The sequence below is a fragment of the Numenius arquata genome, chromosome 4 (assembly GCF_964106895.1).
Source record: "Numenius arquata chromosome 4, bNumArq3.hap1.1, whole genome shotgun sequence".
NCBI lineage: Eukaryota > Metazoa > Chordata > Aves > Charadriiformes > Scolopacidae > Numenius > Numenius arquata.
The window spans coordinates 63,570,734-63,595,705 of NC_133579.1; the positions used below are offsets into that span (position 1 = coordinate 63,570,734).

At 39.1% G+C, this 24,972-nt stretch overlaps 1 protein-coding gene across 1 annotated transcript; it reads right to left on the reverse strand.

Annotated features, from left to right (window-relative positions):
* Positions 1-3,738: 3,738 nt before the first annotated feature.
* On the reverse strand, positions 3,739-24,184 carry TBC1D7 (TBC1 domain family member 7). The gene is made up of 9 exons (XM_074146524.1): positions 24,126-24,184; positions 22,266-22,455; positions 21,699-21,822; positions 20,890-20,970; positions 16,970-17,157; positions 14,633-14,770; positions 12,773-12,918; positions 4,832-4,961; positions 3,739-4,008 (listed from the first exon to the last, which is right to left on the reverse strand). Exons 3-9 carry the CDS (start codon positions 21,808-21,810, stop codon positions 3,922-3,924), a joined length of 882 nt encoding a protein of 293 aa, XP_074002625.1. The 5' UTR covers positions 21,811-21,822; positions 22,266-22,455; positions 24,126-24,184; the 3' UTR covers positions 3,739-3,921.
* Between the last annotated feature and the right edge of the window lie 788 nt (positions 24,185-24,972).

The window sequence follows — 24,972 nt, forward strand, 5'->3', positions numbered from 1 at the left end:
GCTCTTTCTTTACCAATTGCTTCAAATCACTTCAGAAAAAACCTTAGGATAGCAGACCCACGGGACACACAGCAGTCACTCTCTTGCAACATTCCCTGGTAATGGGACATAAGATACAACAATTTATGCTTTAACATCTATTTGATGAGTTTTACATATACGGATACATTAACCCTGAGCGGTAGAAGACCAACATAGCTGTTCAGCAACCAGTTTAGAATGTAAAGCTAGATACATACATGTATCTCTGTGCACACATATGCTCAAGAGCTGCTCTTCAGCCCAAAATAATGGCCAGTAGGCATCTACATAATTTTTTTCAGGGGTGGGAGGGATGTAAGGAAGTGAGAAACCTGCTGAGGCCACTGAGCAAACCCTACAAAGGCACTGGAAGCCAGAGAGGAGCACGGCAGAGCCCCCACTGAGCAGTGTGCAGGCAACACCACCCTATGCCCATGCCACCATGCGTTGCCTACAAATTGTACAAAATAGCTTATCAAATTCTGCCCTGAGTAGCAGAATGAACGAAAGCTTGGCTTTTCGGTAACTTTGCGCCATGTGGTCAGGAGCTCTGGTGTTCAGAAAGACATCACCTGCAATTGCCAGTTGTCCCATGGAGTGATGGAAGTTGATCTCCACAGAACTCTGCTCTGTATCACTGTTACTTTATCAGCCTCTGCATTTCAGCCACTTCTGTCTCCATATTCGCCTGCTTTTCTTTCCATGTTCTCAGGCCCCGTACTAGAGTTCAAATCACTCATCATTTTTCAAGCATCATCCTCTGACATCTGCCATTACTTTTCTTATCTGGAATTTCCATCACATTTGGATGTCAGCTGGAAAAGAACGTGGGAGAGCACAGACATGTGGCATTGCTCTAAACCTCTCTGGAGAGAAAGTAATGCTTGAGGGGAGGAACTGGACCAAATTAAGCTTATTTTGTTTGTTTGCAAAGTAAGTCCATGAAGATATTTGGCGGAGCGGGGGGGAAGCTTGAGGGGAAAGCTTTCACTCTCCAAATGAATGCTTCAGTGTTGTTTCTATTGTCTCCAGGAAAAACAGAAGAAAAAAAAAAAACAAAAAACACCAACAAACATATGCAACAGCTAGTTCTAGGTCAACAAACAAGCACACAGCAAGCAGTTACATACTCTGCCAGTCAAGGAGAAATACTGGAAATAAAGACAAAATATTTAATTTTCAAGCTTTTTGAGGAAAAAAATGACCGTCAGATGACTTGTTACCACACTCTTCCTGCAATAACATGGAGCTAACAACAACAAAAAAAATTTAAAAAAGCAAAGGTAACCCCTTACCCCACTACTTCACCAGGGGTTTCAGTAGCAGGCTCAGCTATGTGCAACTTCAAACCAAACTGTGTAAGGAACTAGTAGTCCCCAGTAGATAAATGACCAAACTTGGACTGCCCACTAAAAGTGCCCAGCTGGACACTACAAATATTACAGTGTTTTAATTCAAGAGGTCAAAGAGCAACTCCAGGCCGATTACAGTTGCTGGAGGCACAGACCAAGGCTTCCCAGTAGTGGATTCTGGTCTAGGCTGGGACTTTCAAGGTATCTTGCCTCAACCTCACTGCGCTCACCACATGCTGGGGACAGTGCAAGCTCACCTTTTGCTGTTTTTCTCTCCTGGGAAGTAGGTCTCTGAGCTAAAGCGTTATGTACAACTGAGCAGACATCACCAAAAATTAACTGAGCGTTACGTTAACCATACTTTTTCATACTTTCACTCTTTTGGGAATTCAGTAAGTTTTTCTGCATAAACTGTATCCCTCATAAATCCACAGTGAAAGCTTGGAAATGGATCCATTAAGATACAGACAAATGTCTCTTACCAGATCGGTGAAGGAAGCATGGCGTTAAACCACTGTCTACCCTCTAGAGAACTCCCCTCCTTCAGCACAGCCCAGAATAAATAATGCACTCTGTTAAAGAAACATTCCTGTTCTTTCTTTGTACGAGAAACTGAAAAAGCTGCACACGAACTTCAGCTGACATTAAAGTGGAACAGTATTTGAGGATGAATTCCACATACAATCAAACGGTTAAGTAAAATTGCTGTTGCTCGTGGAAATATGAAGATTTTCACTGAGGATGACCAAGCACTAGCACAGGTCGCTCAGAGAGATTGTCGAGTCTCCCTCCTTGGAGACGTTTAAAAGCCACATGGACATGGTCTTGGGCAACTGGCTGTAGGTGGACCTGCTTGAACAAGGGGGCTGGTTGGACCAGATGACCTCCAGAGGTCCCTGCCAACCTCAACCCGCCTGTGATTCTCAGACAGTAGATCCGTGTCTCTCATCTGTGAAGCTCCAGGGCCTGCCTATTAATGGAGAAAGGCTTTTTTTAAATTAAAAACTAAACAAAAAAACCACATTTGAAGCTTTCAGTCAAGTAGTGATTGGAGGAACACTCACTGGCAAGTCTGGAAGCAATAACACTAAACTGGCACTTCTAATCCTGATGCAGTGCATCTCTCTTCACAGAGTATGAGTTATTGATTCCCTTCCAGGACTGAAAGTGCAACACCTTCACTGTCATCAGGACTTGTTTTTTTTTAATGATTAAGTAATCTGCAGTGTAAAGGCCTGAATAACGCATATGTAACTTTGGGGAGGTTGTAAATACGCTGTGCAGCCTGAGGGAAAAATGTTCAAATGGGTCATCTCTCAGACTGTACCTGTGGCCATTATTTGAAGAACTTATGCACGGCATGTTACAGAATGCAGGGCTGTTATTCACAGAATGTATATGCTCTTTCCTCCATGCTTCCCCAGCTCACGTGTGGAAGGTAAGCCTGATGTAGTTTAAAACAAAAGTGAAGTTTCTAAAGCATTTCAAGTCTGCACTACGCTGAGTGCAAGCTAAACACACTCTTTCAAGTGCAATGAGCACACTTGGCACTTGGCAGACTAAGCACCAGTTTGAGTCAAATAACAGCTAAGCAACACATTTTTATATACAATTCCCTGGTCTATGCAAGACGTAGAAATATGATTCCACACGTTTACAAGAAAAAGATTAGTTCTCCAGCAAATCTCTATCTATGGCTAATCACCCTACTTTTACTTAGATCATGAATTACATTTCTGTATTAAATTTCTTTTGAAATCTAAACCAAACAAGACTCAAATTACAACAACTTTAATCCAAGCATTCAACAGAGGCATTGTTTATTACTGGCCTGTAATTCTGAATTATATTGACTCGCCCCACTGATTTTCTCCATACCTGCCCAAAATTGCATTTTAGGATAGGACAGATCCACCTTTGTAGAGCATCTTCCATGAAGAACGAAGAAGGAGGTACAACCATAGGGAGCTGGCTGACAGATAAAAAGGAGTATTTTAAGACACTTTAGAAAAGCATGTCAGCCCTGGTCATTGTGATGTCCTCTTCCTCAAACTTGTGATGCCTCTTCCAGAACATTTACCATATTAAGGAGTACATTTACATTTCTAGCAAAGGCATGCTTGTTCACCAAAGAGTTCCAGGAGACTAACATTTAGCAAATTCACATTAAAAACACCTCCAAGTAGTAACTAGTTATATCAAGTATAAACTGGCATACAAAAACATTTTTGAATTACAAAAATCTATTTACCTTGCTTCAAGAGTTAGAATTATGTTCCCAAAGAGAGCACACTGTGCAATCAGAATACTGTAGGTGGCTGGCCAAGAAACATTCTGGACATGATCACCCTGACACTAGGTATTTCATTCCACCTGTATTTATTAAAAAATATTTACATATTGATCACTATGCTATTAGCTGCTGTAATAGCATCTGTACATAGAAGGGGTAATGAAGAACATCACACTGGGATGGAAGAAGAGTGGTGAAAATGTCTTTTCAAATGTCTCTTTTTTTTCCCAAGCTGTCATAAGCAAAGAAAAGTTCTCAGACTGAGTGTGCTGGAGTCCCACAGTGTGTGCGCCAGAGATCGACAGCTTTGCTGACAATAGCGTCAGTGTTATCTTGAGGAATCTACGAAAGATCAGGGCAAGATGCCTTGTCAGAGTACTTTATTTGGACTGTTTCGTTTAAAATAAATATTTAAATTTCCAGGTTTTTTATTTCTTTTTAAAAAAAGAAAACAAAACTAGAATCCCATCTCTCTGCTCTACCATCCCACCATCCCTTTGTCCTACACACATCATACTACCTCCAGGTTTTAGACAAAAAGCTTTTATTTACAAAATGGTACGATGACCACCCAGGCATCTCACACTTCACACATCCCTACCCTGACATCAGGCAGAATTTATACTGGCCATCCATGGCCACAAACTTACCTAATCTAACCCACCTGCATTACACTGGGATCCTACAACCCTGCTGTGACGCTCGTTACTAATCACAGAAGCAAAGGTTCAGGATCAGATTCATGATCTCACCCTCATATCCACAGAAAATATACCTTGAGTCTAGAGAGCCACACTCAGGCAAGGAACAAAAAAAAGGTGTCAGAACCAACCCTGTAAGGAGCTTCCAGAAAAATGAAGCTAACCTCATCTGCACTTACTTTCACAGAAAAACCCTTTAGTATCACAAGAAACATTGTCAAATCTGTACAAGCACAGATAACATTCCCCAAAGCCTAAAAATCATTTAAATCTATGAAAGCCTTACCTCCTGATAGAAAAAAATATTATTCTCATCCCTGCACATTCTCTCTTCACCTTGGTACTACTACACTATTCTCAGCGAGTAATGTAATAGTATCTTATGGTATGTTTGCAATAGGCAAACTAAGGCTGAAACATTTTTATAAACCATAAAAGGTAATGCAAAGCACAACAGTACTTACATTTTCCAAAAACTGTGTGATTTTTTCTGCAGTATTCAGTGCCATTATCTTCATTTTAAAGGTTAATAATATCTCCAGAGCAACAAAAACAAGAATCTTGCAGGACCCACTAATAACTTTGTCCCAAACTCTAAAAAAAAAAAATAATGAAAAGGAATCACTAAACATTGTAGTGCTTATCTGCTTATTTATCTGCTAGAACAGTCATTGTACAATCACTTTTTTCCAGATTAGTTTTCTGGATAACAGCAACGTATTGAATTATTCAGTCGAGGGTAAATAAAAGACGTTTTATCAACTCCTAAATCTGTACAGGGGAGAGTGCTGGCAAGCAGTAATGCATTGATATGGTGTGGTCTTGTTTAGAAATCGAACTGTTTACAAGCTCAGATACAAAAAGCAAATCTTAATAGTGTGAACTGTGACAACTATGCTACAGTATATGGTAAAGGTGAGAATTTTTCCTAGTGCAAAAAAGGAAACAAACTTAATTAGCATGCCTAATAGAGATACTCTTCAAACAGTTAAGCAGCTGAGAATTCAAAAGGATGTAATACTGATCTACTACATCTCAAGAAGCTAAATATTCCAGGTCATTGCTGTATGAGATACAAATATGACATATCAGCAGGATATAATCCACGATGTTCAAAGTGGACGCAAGGAACAACTATTAAGTCTTTCAATCCATCCCACTGTGCACAGACTCTCTCAGAATTATCTAAGCACTCCTGCCACTTGTATGAAACTGTACCTGGACCTCACATTTTTAATGAAATCTGAAGGGCAGGCCTCCAAAGGCTGCAAGTACTTTAGCAACAGAACTTGGATGAACATTAAAATGGATCCACACTACTAAAATAGCCTGCAACAATTTGAGATCAACTCCTAAAGCCTGCAACAATTTGAAATCATCCTTCAGCCAGCAGCTCTCTCAGGCCCAACTCAACAGACTTGGGATGAAAGATTATCCAAAACCAGTGTGAAACCATCTGTCAGATGGCAGCTTATATGGGCTCGCATTATTTTTAGTTCTTGAATTTTAAGAGCTGTGTCAGAAAGACTTTCTGAGGATTACTGTTCTTGCTCCTTCTGAGCACTTGTTAAAAGTGTTTCTCCTTCCAAATAAAAACATGGGGGTCAAAGATCACATACTGTCCTCCATCATCTCTGAATACAGTAACACTTAACTGGAAAACACCTACAGCCTACCTACAAACTTGGATCTATGGGTATACTTCTTCCAAAGACAATTCGATTTTAATATGACCTTCTCTCTCAGCACGCATAACATGAACTTTGACAGCTGAATCGAAGAGTAGGTATCACACCTTTAAACAAGAAGGCATTAAGAACTAAAGAGCCATGAAGAGGATGAAAGGCCTGGAGCATCTCTCCTATGAGAAGAGGCCGAGAGACCTGTGACTCTTCAACCTGAAGAAGAGAAGGCCCAAGGGGGAACTCATCAATCTATATAAATACCTGAAGGGAGGATGCAAAAAGGGTGGAGGTAGGCTCTTTTCAGTGGTGTCCAGTGACAGGACCAGAGGCAATGAGCACAAACTGGAACACAGGAGGTTCTCTCTGAACATCAGGAAACACTTCTTCACTGTGAGGCTGAGTGAGTACTGGCACAGGTTGCCCAGGGGGGTGGTGGGGTCTCCCTTCTTGAAGACATTCAAAAGCTGCATGGACATGGTCCTGGGCAACCAGCTCTTGCTGGCCCTGTTTAAGCAGGGGGTTTGGTGGGACCAGATGACCTTCAGAAGTCCCTGCCAATCCCAACCTTTTTGTAATTCTTTGTGAAAACTTTATAACTCACGATGTGGAATGGCTGCTGCTGTCACAGTGCTTATTTTTCAACTCTTTGTTGGTTTCTTAACATTCTATTCACATAACTCTTTTGATGATACTTTCACAACCTCTCCATTCATAAAAGAGTTAGACTAGAATTTAACTTATAATGAAGAAATGAGGAAAAGAATATGTGAAATCCTCAGGACTACTCTTACAAAAGGAGGAAACAAAAAAAAAAAAAACCAACACATGGACAGATGGGAAAAAAGGCACTGCCAGTTTCTTTCTCCTTTGCAGTTTAATTCCCTGTCTCACTATGATTAAAAATGAATATAATTCCCATATGGCTAGGAACAATAAATAATCCAAGACTAAAATCTTACTGCTTCCTTTGTGGTTCAAGCATCCCAGGAGAAGTGATCACTGTAAATATCACACTGATGTTGAAGTCAGGTCCAGAAGATTTAAGCAAGGCTATGAGAAAACTGAGACCACATTCCTGTTCCACACTGTACAGGTCATCCCTGTTTATTTCTAACACATTTTCCTTCACAAATGTATTGTTTAGAACCCAAGAACAGCTCCCCATGTGTTTCATGGGCATCAGAACTGTAATTATGAATGACAATACAGAGAGTAGCAGATCTCAGAAACAGGGAAGAATTTTTAAAGTTCATATTAAAGCTCGTTATTTTGAATACAAACTTACTAATCTGAATATAAAATATCCAGCCCTCTTTCACTATTTTGCTCCCAAGTCTCCTGACTTCAGTTTCCATTATTACATTACAGTAGGTTACATTTCATGCTCAGAAAACACTCTAATGTTTTCCTGCATTATTTAGTCTGATTCCAGAACAAATGCTTTAACAATGGCAAAACAGATGCAGTATCTAAATTATCAGTGCGTAACAAATTTTGGAAGGGGGTACAGAGCAAAGTGGATGAGATGTCAGCACTAATCAGCTGTGTCTGCTGCAGTATTTTTCCCCTTAACATTTCCAGCTATTGTTACTCTCAGTACAACTCCACCAGAGACAGCAATAGGGGAATGACTGTGCGACACTGTGATAAACAGAGCAGCGGTCAGCACCTTGTCTGTACCAGCAGAGCCAAGAATAGCAACGTAAACTGTGTTTACTTAGAATGGAAAAAACCCACAGCAGTTTCAAGGAAACAAGTATTTTAATGATCCTATTTTAATACAGTGGCCTTTATACATTGTATCTCTATTGATGATAACATAACTATTCTACTTCCACTTTTACAATAACAGCAAACATTTAAGATCAAGCAAACTGTCAGAGATTACAACTTTTTACTCATTTTTTGATATTCCTAGAGATGGGAAGATTATAACAGAAATGTAACACAACTGTGCCTATAGCCCTCTACTCAGGAATGCTGAAAAAGAAAGTACACGCAAAATTCATTATGGTTTTTGGGACTATCAGCCTCTGTGAAATAGACAGTACTCAGTTAACCACGGGAGCACTCTTGTACGTATTTCTTCAACAGTGAAGTAATAGTAATAACCACAAGGAAAAATAAAAAGAAACAGGAAGGTATGAAAGTAAAAAGCATGCCAAGGATTATGCAAATGAAGCCATTCACTTTTTTCACTGAGCTTTTTCTGTAGACAAGATACAACTTACTCTGTGTGTGCATGTGTGTGAAGGCATGGCATTCTCAAGGCAGTTTCTCAGGTTCCTCAACCACTACAGCGCAGCAGCACCCAAAAAGCATCACAGCATTGCTGCACTCTCCTTTTCTGAAATATTATCATTAATCTCACAGCTTTTTCCACTAGGATGCAGGGTAAGCACATTCAAACATTCCTTGGTTCTGGTCCTCCAGTCATCCAGGCCAGAGGCATTTAAAGAGAACCAATGCTTGCTCCTCTGGCTGCATTTCTGAGTGTCCTTCCAATGGTAACCAGGCATGGAGGGACATGATGAGGCTCACAAAAGTCTCATCCTGACATCATGCCATGAGCTCATGCCCATCTGTTTCCAGAGCTGGGAAGCAGCTCACGTATTTAGACAAAGGCAAACAGACTAAGTTTCTCTATAGTAGTAGCCCACTTGCACATTCTTACGCTCTCCCACAACACAGTAAATTTAACCATTTTTCATATTTCAGTTGTCTCTACTAACAAATGACTTGTATTTTTACAACTAGATGTAATTTGTGCAGGACACGGAGATCACAGATGTAAAACTACAGAAGCCATATATCAATACATGAGGCAGTGCCAGTTTGAAAGGCAGTCATAAGATTTCAGAACTACCAAATGCTTTGCCACAAACAAGTTAGCAGAGGCTAATAACCTAACACCACCCCCTCAGCTATTACAGCCCTGCTAATGCCGAGTCTTCAGTGCAGAATACAAACGATGTGAGTCAGGGGCATGATACGTGATTGGCAACGTTAGGCCATAAAAAATGTTTGGCTTATTCACAATTATATCTGCAGAGCTGCACTACTTCTGTTGTAGCTGGATCATCTGGGGTGACAGTGCTGGAATAAACTGGCAGCCAAAGTGCCATTTTGCCTGTAGAGCTGAAGCCACAAACAGGACGCTGAGCTTTAACAGCAGGGCTCTCTGGCTGGGGGCCCACGCAGCACCATTGGAAAGCTCTCCACGCATGGGGCTTACGGAGCAGATGACAAGATGTGCTGTTGCAGAAATCGAGCAAATAGGGCAATGCTGAGTATAAAACCAAAGACGTGATCCAGTTCTCTCCCTGTTCCAGAGACGAGTAAGCCTTTCTGCCCCTCTCCAGCCTGTGCTACAGGCTGGTTAATGTTCCAGGAAGCACTCTGTCTATATTTATTTCAGGTGGGATACAGAAGCCCTGAGGATACAGGGCCTCGGAAATGGCTGGTCTGCTCCTCTCTTTTACCAGTGTGGCACCTTTAAGAAGTTTGTTAAGAAGCTTGTCATATGTCAAGTGTATTAGGGCAGGCAAAGACATTGCATAAGCTCAAAGGAGAAGTTTCTGCATGAAACCTGTCTATATATGTTTTCCAAGCCCATTTAAATTAAACGGATGCATAAATTTTATCTATGGTATAACTAAGAGAAGTGTGCTATAAAACAGTATTTATACTAAATGACAATGCCTGTCAGGAGTAAAGCTGGTATTACGCAACTTCATCTCACCATTATTGGATAAAATTTCTGCATAGCATATACAAATCTTGTACACCTTAAATAAAAAGAGAAAACCATGAAATTTAGATTTAGCTGCCTGGCAGAGAAGACTACAGTTTATAGAAAGCAAGCAACCTCTCCAAGAAATACAGTACTACATCATGAGTTAAATTAAATCACAAAAGACTGAGCTCAGATCATCTCTCACATGACAAAAAAGTAAAACTCACAGGAGAATTGGAGACCTGTTTTCAATTCTCAGCAGTTTCAACACTGCCATTTGGATACATTTCAGATAAGCGTTTGGGCTTCTAGATTCCAATCCAAACTGAATCTCCAAGCATTAATTAAGTTCATCTGTCACATGCTGCCCATGAAGTATGTTATTTCCTTAGCAAATGAGGCCATTATGATTACAACTGAATAATTCAGAAACCTAAACTGGCAAGAAAAAGTGCACTTGTATCATGTTCCCACAAGAACTGTTGGGAAACGGGATCACTGTGCCATCAGAAGTACCAACACTGAAATTCGCTTTTACTCCAGAGTGACACAAAAAAGAAATCCAGTATTTTGACCTTTTCCATAAAAAAAAAAAATATTTAAAAAATTTCAGGTCATCAAAATATTCTATTTTAGTAGCGTACAACAGTATATGAGAATGCTAAAGAGTAACTAGATAAAATATTTTATATAAATGCACTGATTCAAAATGGTAGAAGTTTGAAACTAAAGATTCTGACAAGATGAAATACGAAAATCAGAATTCTTCATCTAGATTTTTTGTTTCACGCTATCGAGATGACACAGCTCCATAAAATGTTCAATTGTCAAGAGAAATTTTAAAACAACCCTGAATCTTCCAACAGCAAAACTGTTCTGATGCAAATTCCTCTTTCAGCTCTAGTTCTCAGCCATAAGACCTCGTAGAAAAATTAAACCACATAAGCTCTAAATAAAAATATCTCCTAGAAGGCAAAGAAAGACGTTTCTAATGCAGTAGTTTGCAAAGACTATGTCAGATCACAGAAGCCTACAGAAAAAAAGGCAAGTCCCAGGTACAGCAGCCAATTTACTGACAAACTGCATTAAGTTTCACACAGAGGAGCACAATGAAACAAGATCAATCATTATCTGCTGAAAGTAACCTACAAATGCAAATGTGAAATGGAGATGCAGGCAAACCACAAGTGTTCAATTGCTTTTAAGGATGTAAGAAACATTTTATACATGTTCACATAATTATGTAGCCATAAAAGCAGTTAAAGTTTTAACCACCACACCACGCACAATCACAACACAGAGATGAATATTTTGGAGCCTTGTGCGTGCTTAATGAGAAGAACTTGCCACATAACAATTAACAAACTGCACACGGCGTAACAACTAAATATCTACCACCAAATCTTTCCGTTTTGGTTCAAAAAATTGTTTTCTCAGACATATACCTTGCCACCAGTAGAACACACACAACCTCAAAGATCACTACCACAAGACTGAAGAGCATGATTTCTGATCTTACAGCTTGTTTCCTAAAACCTCCTTACATTCCTAAGGGCAAATAAAACATTTTTAAGAACAACTGTTTCCCACTTTCCTTCATGAAATGTGAAGTCCTAAATAAGCAAGCAAGACTGACTCACTATTCAGATTATGATCAACTTTACTACCACAAAGCATTGTCTACAGAGCACTTTACAAAGCGCTCTGTTTCCACGCTAGGTTCCTGTATTAGTGTCCTGGTTTCAGCTGAGATAGAGCTAATTTTCTTTCTGCTGATTGCTGTGAAAGGAATGTCAGTAATACATACTGGTTTAGTTGTTTCTAGGTGACGTTTATACTTTTCAAGGACTCTTTTCAGCTTCCCACAGAAGCTGAGAAGGAGCCTAGATAGAACAATGGAATGACCAATGGAATATTCCGTACCATAGATGTCATGCTTGGTATACAAATGGGGGTTGGCTGGGGGGGTGGGAATTCGCAATCACTGCTTGGGATGGTGCCAACTCACCAGGTGGTAAGGCTGACTTGTGTCATTATTATTGTTATTTTCCTTTTCTGTTATTCTTCTATTAAACAGTCTTTACTTCAACCCATGAGGTTTTCTCCTTTCCCTTTCCCCTCCTTTTCTCCCTCTTCTCCCTGCCCTTCTGGAGGGGAGGAGGAGAACTGCACAAGTGGCTGCATGGTCCTAGTTGCTGTCTGGGGTTAAACCACGACAACTAGCCACTGAATTCCTGGAGGTGCTGGAGTAAAACTTCCCTGGCCCATATTACTTCTCCAAGTTTTAAGGTGGCTGAAAACAAAACCATTGCTTTCTTTGTGCCATCTCCTACTCAGCTATTAACAACTCCTTTTAATGCAGAAAGCATATGCTTTTCTACATCTAGATTGCATTTTTCGCTTTCCATGAGTTCTCAGACAGCAGAATTAGAGAAATTATACAAGCTTTACTTCAAAGGCCCTTTAGTGAAGTGCCACGCACAAGAGTTTTCCCCCTTTAAAAGCTGGACAGCCTATTTTCAGCCATAGAATCTTGATATAATGCACTAATTCTGTAATACTCAACCTGCCCTAGTACTTTTAACAATAAACATTCCCAAAATCTTTTTCATCAAATGATAATACAGTTTTATAATCACTCCCTAAAAGAGGATGTTGGTTAAAAAGCCTGAAAACTGACTACCATTTAGCTATCTATCACTAAGAGGGGATCTGGAGTTTTAATTCCTCGAGGCATTAAGTGTCTAACAGAATCAGCTGCTATATTTAACTCCATCCTTTTTTAATTTCAATGCGAGAAATGATCACACAGAGATTACCTTGCATCAGTAACAGTTGGAATCAAATCAAATTTTATCATTTCTAAGTCAACAATAAAGTTAACTCCATAATCTTATAGATAAGGTAAGGAAAGCTCTTTGCCAGCTAGTTATGACAAAAATTACTATGTAACTACAAACAGAAAGGAAAAAAAGAGAACTTGCCTCTGTAAACTGGACTCAGGTAAAGAGCCTGCAAAACACTTTTTAAACCAAAGATCATAAGGCAGCTTGCTCATTGCAGCACATGTTTTCAGATGCATTAGAAGTCTGTTATCTTCAATGTTCAAATACTGCTCCAGAACTTTTGGCTGAAAAAGGAATTGGAAAATTTTAGATAACTATGGAGGGCACTCTGATGTGAGTTAACACACACTGTAAGTCAAGAAGTGCCTTAAAAATTAAAAAAAATCAAATAAAACAGCATGTTAAAATAAAGAACTTTCATTACTTTAACTACAAACATGACATTCCAAAATACAAGCGTTGCTGATTTCTGCAATTAGCTAAGTAAGTGCTTTACTAAACAAACAACCTCTGGTTCCTTAAATTGCTGACCACTAGCAGAACTTCCAAAACATGCAGTATTCACTAAAGCAAGGAGGTGTTTGAGAGCTTAAGGCAATGCAGAGATTAAACCTGCACTAATTACTGCTACCTTCACAAGTAAAATGAAGTTTCATTCACCTCAAACCTAATCGCCCTAGCACACATCAAAAAAAAAAAAAAAAAAGATCACACACAATGCAGCAAAACCCAGAAAATCATTTCTGAGAGTAAAATCCCCATGCAATATACTAAAAGCTGGACATTGATTGCTTGTTTAAAAGTCCAAAGTAGTTTGAAATGCCAACAGAAAAGCGTAAGATAGAGCTAAAAAATGAGTAATTATCTTTTTTAAAAAAATTCTAATGTAACACAACATACATTTTCATAATTTCAGTTTTTGGCATAATTAAGTAAACAGCTAATGACTTCAGCTGTCAAAGGACAAGACCACTTCCCTTGTCCATATTCTAATATCCAGATTCTTGGTACAATGTTCACATTGCAATGAAAACTTAGGAAGGTAGACACTTGGCACTCCCTATGTAATGAGAACACATACTTTCTTTAAAAACTCTCCTCTGTCCTTCAAAAGGAATTACAGAAATGTATCGCTTACAGCAACAGGAGGTAGGTTTAAAAAGTATTTCTTACTTTGAAGAGAGTAACAAAGGACATGCATAATTTTCTGTAACAAATTTTCACTCAGCGATTGTTAGTGCACAGGAAGTCAGACATTTTCACCTCAGTTGATACTGTTAACTAAAAGGTTTCTTATCTTTTAAGACTATTTGAAGAATTACAAAAGCTTTCGTATAATGAAGCAAATTTTATAAGCATGCATTTTCTTTAAAATCAAATTTTAATTTTATGAAACAGTAAGACAGAAATTCAAAATTAATATTATATCAGAGCATTTAAATGATCAGTGCCAAAAGAACTCTATACCACTTTTTACTATAACTTAATTTGCAACATACTGTTTTTCTGAAGATGTACCCTGATCCATTTATAAAGTGAAACAATTGTTTTGTTTTGTGTTTTGTCTATCACCTAATGAGCAGCATATGGATAGCAGAGATGCAGCCTAAAAGGTAGCATACATCAACACATTCTTAACTTTGTGACATCTTTAATTGTTTAAAATAAATAAAATTTTGTCCAATTTGTGAGAAATATAACTCAACTAAATACAATTTAAGCTTTAGCTAACCTAAAAAGAAAATGAAAGGCAACTGAAAACTGCCATGTAGCAACCAAAAACAACTTCCTAATGTTATGTTAGACAAAGTGTCCTACAGGACAGTACATACACAACCCAAAAAGCACTCATTTTCTCAAAGCAGTTGATGAAACAGAATCCAAGGGTGTCACCTCTGACGCTCCAGTTGTCTCCATATATTAATGCTTTCCATGACTTCCTCCTCTCTCCTTTATAGCTCTCCTCACCAAAAAAAAAAAAAAGTATTTTTTCCTTACCAGTTGTTGTAATGAATCTTTGTGCTTGCTGTTCAGCTGATTCACAAAGCAACTGACAAGCCAATAGCATTCTATGGGATCCTCCACCATCTCCTCCATTGCTTTAGCAATAGCAAGAAACACTTCATCTTCAGGTTCCTGGAAAACAAAGCAAAAAAAGTGAACTACACAAAAGTACTGGACTATCTGATTTAACTTATTCTTATATTCCTTTTCCCTGCTATTTGGGAAAAGAAAAGGCAATCAATATACACAAAGAGCTATTCTGACATTCATAAATAAAACATTGGGCAGCAACTGCATTACAGTGACAGATACCCATTAAAGCAGGACAAATAAGACTTGTCTTGCCTTTAAAACTAAAACATACAACAGGAGTTTAGAATAACTGATTCAAAGTTCTCAAATGTTCTCAAATGAGATAATATTACATCCTAACAAGGTAGCAATAATCCTACCTCTATGCCCCACATTTTCATACTGCACAGCAGCAGAATTTTTCATCCTACTCCTTGCTAAGGGCCAAACAGGCCCTTCAAACACAAAGTCATGAATGTTGCAGCTACTGAAAAAAATAATGCTGTACACCGACCTTCAATATACAGAAAATAACTTGGTTTGAGATAAACATCTTCCTAGATACAAAAGGTGACGAGTATCTTATTCACCACAATACATGACCAGAAGCATGTTGATGGGTATGCCGTCATCTTTTCTCCAGAGGACACACTTTCCCAACAGAAGTATCAGCATGGCTAAACCACAGTTAATGGTATGACTACACGTAGTGCAGATGGAGGTGAGCTAACTCTAAACCAACTAGACCTCATGCAAACAGCCAGTTCAGGAAGTCTCTAAACTTGGAAGATGCACAAGGTAAGGTTCTATATCTGCCCTGTTTCTTACAGTCTTCCTTACAGAGGTAGTACTGACTACATTATGAGGCAGGGTAACAAGCCAGACGTGTCCACAGTCTGATCTGCTGTAACCATCAGTAGCAGTAAGTTATCGTATCACAGGCTTTTGCACAGATTACAACTCCTGCAAAACACGTGGACAGCCTAAATACTACCAGGATATGCCTCTGCTGCACTGACTGCCGCAACACACACATATCTCTACTTAAACTCTCTGCTTTCAGATGCACAAAACGTACAAATCAGGAAAGTCTGCTAAATGACTCAAACATTTCAAAATATTTGGACCAATCCAATATTATCTTTATACTCCCTCTGCCTCCAGAATAGAACATGTGCGTTACTATCAAGCAATAACCTCTTACAAGTTTAAGGGAACAGCGACTGAACTGAAAACTGGCTGGCATGAAAAGAGAACAAATGCCTGCTGCAGCAAAACAAACACAAGTTACAGGAATAATAGCTGTGGAGCTGCTAAACACCATCTCTATTAAACCCCATCATGGTACTGAGAGCAGCTAGTGCTCTGGGATGCAAAACACCTGCTCAGAAAGCAATATTGCTCTAGAAGGAATTAATTTTCAGTCCAAAATATTACTGGATTTTCTATGTTAAAAATGAAAAAAAAAAGTTAAAGTTAACTTTTAATTTTTTAACTTTTTTTAAGTTCTTACACCAAACTGTATTATTACAGATGAAAAAAACAAGGTAAGCTGAGCTAGAGTGAACATGGATAAATTAACTTTAAATACAGGATAAAAATCCGCTTCAGAAAGTCCCATGACTCATTTCATCATCTCCTCTTTCACAGAGGTTTATATGCAAGTTCCACATTGTTTTTATCTTCACACTATAGACTTACCACCAAAACATAGACTCACTTACCCACGTGTGAGTACACTGTAAACTACAGAATACAGGCATTACCTGCCTGGATCAGTTCAGACTAACAGAAAAAGGAGGTCAAGACATTAAAATCTAGATTTAAAAACAAGTAATTTAAATATATGATGTAATTTGCAATAAACAGCTGCTTGTACCAGCTCTGAATTATGCTTGTTCCAGGACATTTAAGAATCTATGAGCTCCGGTAAGATTATGCCGTTTTCATTTCAGTGCTATAAAGAAACTGAAGTGTACTAGAGTACAAAAGGCTTGAAGCCTAGCAAGCAAAATACACAAAAGAGATTTGAAGGCATAAAAATCTTATGCAAGTACTCAGGGGAAGAAAAAAAGAAAAGCACTTTGACTAAAATTCCTGATTTTATACTTTTACTTCTTTTTTTTTTTTTCTCCATTCACCTTCCTTTGTCTATCTACGTGCATTTGTGGGGCTACTAGCAGTTCAGTTCCTCACAGGTTTGTAGTTTGAACTTAAATAAAATACTGTATTTAAAAGACTGTTAAAATGACAACTAACCAACGGAAAAGCCAAGTTTCGAGGCAATTTTCCTGATTCCAGTTGATGTATGCGGAGGAAAATATCAACCTGTGGGGTAGAATCATTAATAAAACGAATTACACGAAGAGCGTGGTGTATATCCCAGTACTGCTCCTTCCGGTACTTCATCACCAAAGCATGAGATTCATGGTGAGGAGGAATAATTCCTAAAAAAAAACCCCAAAAATAATAATATTAAAAAAAAAAAAAAACACCAAGAAAAAAATATATAAGCAACTCTAGAGAGAAAAAACAGGGCACTCAAACTCCCTTTCCAAGAGATCTGGCTGAATTCAACTTCTACTACAATTGCAACCTACAGCAACATAGGACCTGGCACTGCAGTTTGTTTATAAACTTGGTCAAAGAATACAGAGCAAAAATTCCACAAAATTCTAACTCAACGGACCGACAAAGCACTTTTATGCTTATAAAAACAAATTTCCTATGGTAACTGAACATAGGCAAAATCTAGTCTTAGACTATTGTTTCTCAAGTTCTTCTACAAGGTTTTCAGGAAATGAATGCTAACTCTTTTGTATACCACATCAGCATGCTGATAAGAAACAACACTGTTGGGATAGACTGAAAATAATTTAATTGGTTTACTCTCCCTCTCCAACCAGCTTTCTTTATTTTTAAATTGTGAATCTTACTTGTTTATACCTGCCTGTAGTATTTAATACAGTACTAGTTGCGTATTTATAGCTAGCTTCCATTTATTTCAAAAACACAGCAGATGCAGAATGGTTTTTATATAAATTAGCTGTTAATATTCTCAAATTCTACACTTTGAGGTGACCAGAGAATACATATATGCAATTAACTAATGCAAAGATACTGTACATTCCAGTATTATTTAATCCACTGTTAGATCTCTGCTGGAAAATTCTTTACTCGCTGTAATATAGAGATTAATTCTCTCTAAAACAACATTCAGAAGCAAAATCAATCACATATGTTGAATCAGTTACAGATTAAAATTTAAGAATACCACCCAAATTACCAAATGTTACCACGTCAGGTAACATTTTTTACTTTCTTAGCACAACACAAATATTTTTCTAGTTTCCTAGGAGGAAAAATAAAAAAGGAAAAAAAAAGGTATCCAAGTAGAAAGGCAAAGAAAATTAAACTGTTTACAATCTCCAGAAGAGATGCTCAACGTTTCACTCGATCCTTCCCCTCACTCAAGACTCAGTCTTGCCACGCACTGATGTTCACAACAACACTGTCACGGGCTTCAACAGAAATAAGATCTTACATACACCAAAGCAAAAAAATGCCACTTCCGTATCACTAGCAGAGCAGAATTCTTCCCATTGTAGAAACCCATGAGAACAAAGTATTCCTCAAAACTCAGTTCTGAAACAGGCTACCTGCTGCTTTCACCTCTCATTGAAAGAAAAAAGTATTTCTGCCATGTGTTAAAACATTAAATGGCTGAGTTCTAGTAACAAGCATAACAGACAGAAAATTATCTTTTATTTTCCAACTACAAACCTGTCTGCATTTCAAAAGCTGGGACAGAGCAAGACATTTTTCACATTATGCAAAAACAGAGTCAACATCATGATTTTGTATGTACATACTGCCAACTGCTCTCCTCAAATACAGAAGACTACCTTAGGCAGACAGAAAAGAAGCTCCAACACCACAGGGATGTCTAGAAACCATCATGAGTCCCACTTGAAAAAGAAGTTGAGAGAGACATCATTGACACACCATGTAACCTGGGACAGCATTGAGCCTTGGTATGTGTCTGAGATAATTTTGCTGACAGGATAGAATCCCTTTTGCTAAACTATTAACATTACCTAGAGGAGATGTAACGCCTCCCACCAGAAGTGGACTGGGCTGTTGTTCCAGTCATTTAGGGAGAGAGATTTCACATTGCCCTTCTGAATACCAGCTTGTCTAATGAGCGTTAACACTGAGATGCAGCATAAGAAAAGTCCTTGTACCTCTGCTCACCCAAGGAATATACAGAATGACAGAATGCATACTTGAAATAAATCACTCTGGGTTTAAAATATAAAATCCTTTAAAAAATCAATATAATCTTCTATGCAGTTAACTCAGAAGGTGTTTTGTTCTATCATACAATTCACAGATCATCCTATCTAAAACAGTCAAAGACAAACCACTGGCTCTGCAGTGAGGTGCAAGTTTGCCAAGGGAATGTACTTTGCTATTATAATTTTGGCTGAAGGATCTTGTACTGAGTAACTTGTCCAAACCTCCTACACTATACTTCCTACTACTAGTATTTTAAAGGATGCTGACTATTTCACTAGAGCCCGGGGTACAAGAATCTTTTCCATCCTAAAATTAGTACTTTTAACAGCAGAGGCTTTTATCAAGTAGGATTATTCTGTTAGTTCAATGATCAATGCCAAGAAATTCAAGTTTTATAATTAGATCTTGCACGTTCTGCACACTGTTCATTTACTACCTCTTCCAAAGAAAGGCTTACAAATCCAAATAATAAGGAATATGAAGCCATGACTTTTAACTTGTAGAAAATAGGAAGGGGAAAAAAAAAAAAAAGAAAAAAAATTAAAAGATTCCTTAAAAGTCAGCTAAAACTTCCTAATACATTATTTTAAACTCCAGACACTGTAGTGGAACATGGACACCAAGAAGGGAAACAAAAGACACCTACCCGAACATTGTTCAAGATCATAGCACAGCCTAAGATAAACAAACATCCTAAACCAGAAAAGAACTGTTCTGTAAAGTACTCCTTCTGAGGTAGGAGTCACCAATCTTCCTGACTCTGAATCACATGCCAAAATCTTCATGTAAGAGAGATATATGGGATCTGTATCGCATATTCTGGAGAGCCAAAGGACAAAGAAGTAGAGTAGCTCACAGACAGCAAAGGACAGCAGCTTCTAAGCCAACCTGAAGACTGATGCTGCTGCTCTCTCCCTGACAAAAAGACTTTTTGGATATTAGCACCCTTCCTGCCAGCACAGCCCTGGTAATACAAGACTGAGCAGGGGAGCCACACTCAGGCTTTTCAGAAGTGGCACAATGCTCCACGACCAACAGTATGGTAAATCGCATTTCTCTTCCAGAGATTCAGTCAGACAATGTACCTTCACACTCAATCTGGCAGTGTTTCTCTACACGCAACAACTCTCCAGGGAAACTCTCCAGACACCTTGTAAGGGTCAGAACTCCTGGACCTTCCACAACCCCTCCTGTCTACAAGTGACATGACTTCGCATCTAGTAAACACAACATACTTGACCAGTTACTGCAAAGCCATTAGTACTTTTGAATTTGTCATCTAACACACTTCAAGTAAAATTGAATCGATTCATGAAGGGCTTTTTATGACTTCTGGGGATACCATAATTTGTCTCTGGCCTCATGACTTCTTTAATGGCAAACACAATTTAAAGCCAGAAGCAAAACCAGAAGAAATCAAGATTTTATAGAACACAAAACTTCTCTTTAGAATAAACATCTTTTACATACTTTACCCCTTTTTTTCCAAGTTTAATCACAGCTTTAGTTCAACTTAATTATCTGTTATTTTAGGAACAAAACTAAGTATCTTATCAGGTATCAGTGACTTATTATAATCCACCTTTCAAATCCATTTTAGAAATTTACTTGAATAATGTTACAAAGTTACATATAGAAATACACTATTCTAGGTACACTTCAGCAAAAGTTCTCAAAAAATATGCACAAAATATTGCTTTATAATTACCGTTGTGCATCCTACACGGATACAAAAATAGGCTAAAACTGTATCAGTAGGCAAGGTAGTACAGAATAATCCACGTCATTAACTCTCTAAAGAAAAAAAAAAGCAAACCAGAAAAAATACACCTTCCTACATACTCATTTCTACAGAAGATCACAAATGTTACATTTCATACCTAAAAGTACTTTCCACACCAGTATACGATACATGGATGGGAGAGGAAACCTCTGACTAAATGTGCAAAGCTTCTCAATATCTGTAGAGAAATAGAGGGAGTGAAAAACAAGGTAAATTTAAATATAATTATAAATAGGTTTGAGACTGTAATCTAGCTAAGTATGACTAATCCTTAGCTGCAGATCAAAATCTCCACTTTCACCATATATGATCAACAAATACTTTCACTGCTTCAATTAAGAATAGAATTTACCCTATAAACTGCAACAATTTTGAAAAATATACATGTTGGCTTGATTTACAATACAACTACCCTAGGTTTCACCAGGAAGAAACTGTACTATTTTATAGACATTTTGTAAATTGCGTTGCTATGTCAAAACAATTAAGGGCTTTGTTAAAGGGACAACATTTATCTTTCTTTTCTGTTAGAGATGGGGCACTCCTCAGGGACCACCAGCCATAACAATCATTTTGATGGAATCAAAATGATGGACTTAACAGCATGAGATGATGTATTTTCAGATTAAAACTACTTTCATTAAAAAACTTAGTTTCTTGGGCATTGAGAATGAGAGAAGGAAGAAAAAAAAAAAGAAACTAGCAAGCAGACAACAGCTTTAATAGTTTTAAAATCAGATTTTCAGATCTTTGAAACACAAAGGACTGCTAATAATAACTGAGAGATTGGTGGTAAAAGATGCAAAACTTAAATAAGTACTAAGCACAGCAGGCAAACATTTTGTATTATTCCTTCCTGAGCCCCAGATCACCAAAGTAATAGAGGAAACAGTGAAATCAACTTGCCCAACCGGTCATCTTTTAACAGAATTTCCAATGACTTCTTTTCTTCAACTCCACGAAATCCCACTTTTTCATAATACACTGAGCGAAAGTTTCTCTGAGAGTCGTCAGCCATGATTGATTCCTTCTGGAGAAACAGTAATTCCCCTTAAGACTTACAAGAGTACATTCCTATTGTGTTAAGGTCAAGTACTGATAACAGTTGACTGCCAGTATCTCTATAGTATTAATAAACCCTACAAAATGTAAAAATTTCCAAGATTTTTTCATCATATGCTCAAACAATCATAAAAATAACTGAACCGAAAAAAGGTCTAAAGTTTTCCAATTTCTAAACAAAACAGAGGGATTTAAAAAAAATTTTCATTCCCATAGTAAATTATCCTACTTTTCCAAAAGTTTCAAAAAAAAAAATATGCTGGAGATACATGTAGTCTTTTATGTGATATTATGTATTTCAAAACCAATATAAAAAATACAGTTAAGAGTCAGAGAAAATTTTATCTACCGAAACCCTAATCAAGAACAACTGTTACCCAGATAAGTAAAATCATCAGGTTTCATACTCACCGGACAAGAACAAGCCGATGTTGGCCTCAGTAGCACAGAGGTGATAGGAAAGAATAAGGCTAGGTGTGTAGGTTTGTTCTTAAATTGCAGATTTGAATTAAATGTTCACGTTGTTATCAGGTGCTGTAACAGCCACAGGCTTGAGCTTGTGATTCCAGTACTAAAAAGAAATAACTGTCTCATCCCTATACTGGAAACAATGGTAAATTGCAGTGAGTACTCTGTGTTTTATGACATATGTAATTGACAATTCAGTTCAACCTTCTAAATATCAATTCTCTTTGCATGCTTGCAAATATGAGAAAGTTCTGTTTTGTAACTCAAAAGACTAAAAACAATCTTAACTTTTATGCCCAGTGACAGCAGCAAAATTTGGAGAAAAAATAATTTATTTTGAGAAGTAATGGGTGAATTGTGCACTGGAACACTCTTCCAGTTAAAGTCTTCTTTTCCTTGCTAAACTAAAGTACACATCAGGAGCAAAGCATTTGCAGATATAAACAAAGGCCACAATTTTATAAAGAATGCACATATTTAAATTTGTATATCCACTAGGCCTATTTGTGTTTCAAATTAAGTACATTTTTAGTGCTTTGCAGGATCAGGGCCAAGACCAAACAGAAAAATATAAACAGCAAAGGACTGAATTAATGCTTGCTGAGACAGGTCAAATACTATCTCAAAACCAGAGAAAAAAATATTTTTATTACTTGCAAGACATTCCAGTTGTGCACTATTCTTATGATGACGACTGTGATGTTCACTGTATCGTGCACTTAAGGGTCCAATGATCCCAGTGTTTACTACATAGATTGCAGCCATGTCTTAAAGCAGACTTATGATGCTACAGACACTCAACTACATTTAAAAGATGTGAAGTTTTTAAAATCTGAATTTAATATGGGTTATTTAGAAAACATTTAGCCCATACCACTTATGGAAAGCTGACGGTAGAGTCACAGAACAGAACAATACATATCACTTGAAAAATAACGTCATGATCTGCAAGAAAGGAACACGATTTTAATAATTTTAAACTATCACTATTCCAGCAGTACATTTTATTTACTCAGTGGGAAAACAGAGGAACGCTGTTTCCTCCCTCCAAATTTAAGATATATATTTTCACGTTAGGCAAAGGACCAATGTTCCAATCTTTACATGTATCACTGATGAACTGGAAAAAAGGGAGAAAACAAATCCCTTGCCAACTCCTTGGAAGTGTTCTGTACAAAAGAGTACAATTAACTCATCCTGCCCGCAAAGATTAATGCGTTTTTGGCCTTAATAGCACTTTTCAACGTATTATTAACATTTCACGCCAGGTGATTTTAACAGCAGCAATGAAATACAAAGAGGGAGCGAAGAGCCAGAGGGGACGCCGGCACCCTCCTGCCCAGCCACGGGCGGCCCCCCCCCTTCCACAGACCGAGCCACACTGCGGGCTCAGGCCGGAGCGCAGCGGCGGCGCTCCCTTACCCCCGCACCGCCCGGACAGCGGCCTTGGCCGCCGGTCCGGGATTTGGGGCTGCGGTACGCGGTCCTCGTTATATTTCCAAAGGAAAACACAGATGCGTTTGGGCACACGACCGCTTACACACACACCCCCACACACCCCTCCGCAACTCACACCCTAAGCTGACGGCCTCCCACCACCCTGCGGGCCGGGCGGGGCGGAGACGGGGCACCGGGCCGATGGCGGAGGGCCAGCGGCGCAGAGGCGGGCCGCGTCACTCGCCACCCTGCGGCAGGGTAAGGGCTCGGGATAAGGGGATGAGAGCGGGGCCGGTGACAGACAGACACCCCCCCTCCCGAACCGCGAATACCGGGAAACCCCCCCGCCCCTCCACAAGCACCTACGGCAGCCTGGCGCGGCCCGGCGGGGCATGCGCAGGCCGCGGCGGCCCCGCCCCGGCGGCGGCGGCGGTGGAGGGGCGGGGCGTTGGGTGGGGCCCCCGCCCACCGGTTGGGCCACGTGCGCAACGGCAGGGGCTGGCGCGCGCCCGCCTGTCAGCGGGGGGCGGTCGGCCGTTACGGCCATGGCGGGGTCTCCGGGTTCCCCGGTCTCTCACACACCTCGGTTGCTTTCCTCCCCCGCCAGTACACTCAGGTTAAGCCGGCCTAGTCCCTCAGAGCTGGCTTCCCTCCTTCTTGCTCCTCCCCACGTTTCATGGGGCGCCTTCAGGTAGGGCGAGGAGTGCCGGAGGGAAACGGCAGCCTCCCTCTTAGGCCCGTCTCAAAGGGACACCGCAGGCCTGGGCGTTTTGGCAGAACAGGCCATGCCCGCTATGGAATTGCACAGAGCAGTGATCCAGAAAGTACAGTGCCACACGAGACCCACTCATAATGCTCATCGATAAGGGAATAACTCCCTTAATGCTGAGGCCGTGAAGAATAGCAAAGAATGATGCTGCCTGCACCATAGTATTTACTATAATTGGCATGCTTAGCTTTTTGGCCTATACACTGTGACATCTAGGGATATTTTATTTAGAATAATCTCTAGGAAGCTAAGTGAATTTTCCAAAACCAAGATGTACTCTGAAGCATGTGAGCAAAGTACTTGATGCTAAAACTCCCACCTCTCAAAACAGCTAAAGGACCTAGATCTCATTGCTGAAGGCCACACTCAAAAATCCACTCATGCTGCCAAAACCAGGGGACATCAAATTAATAGTGTGGTTTTATTTGGGTATTTTTTGTAGTT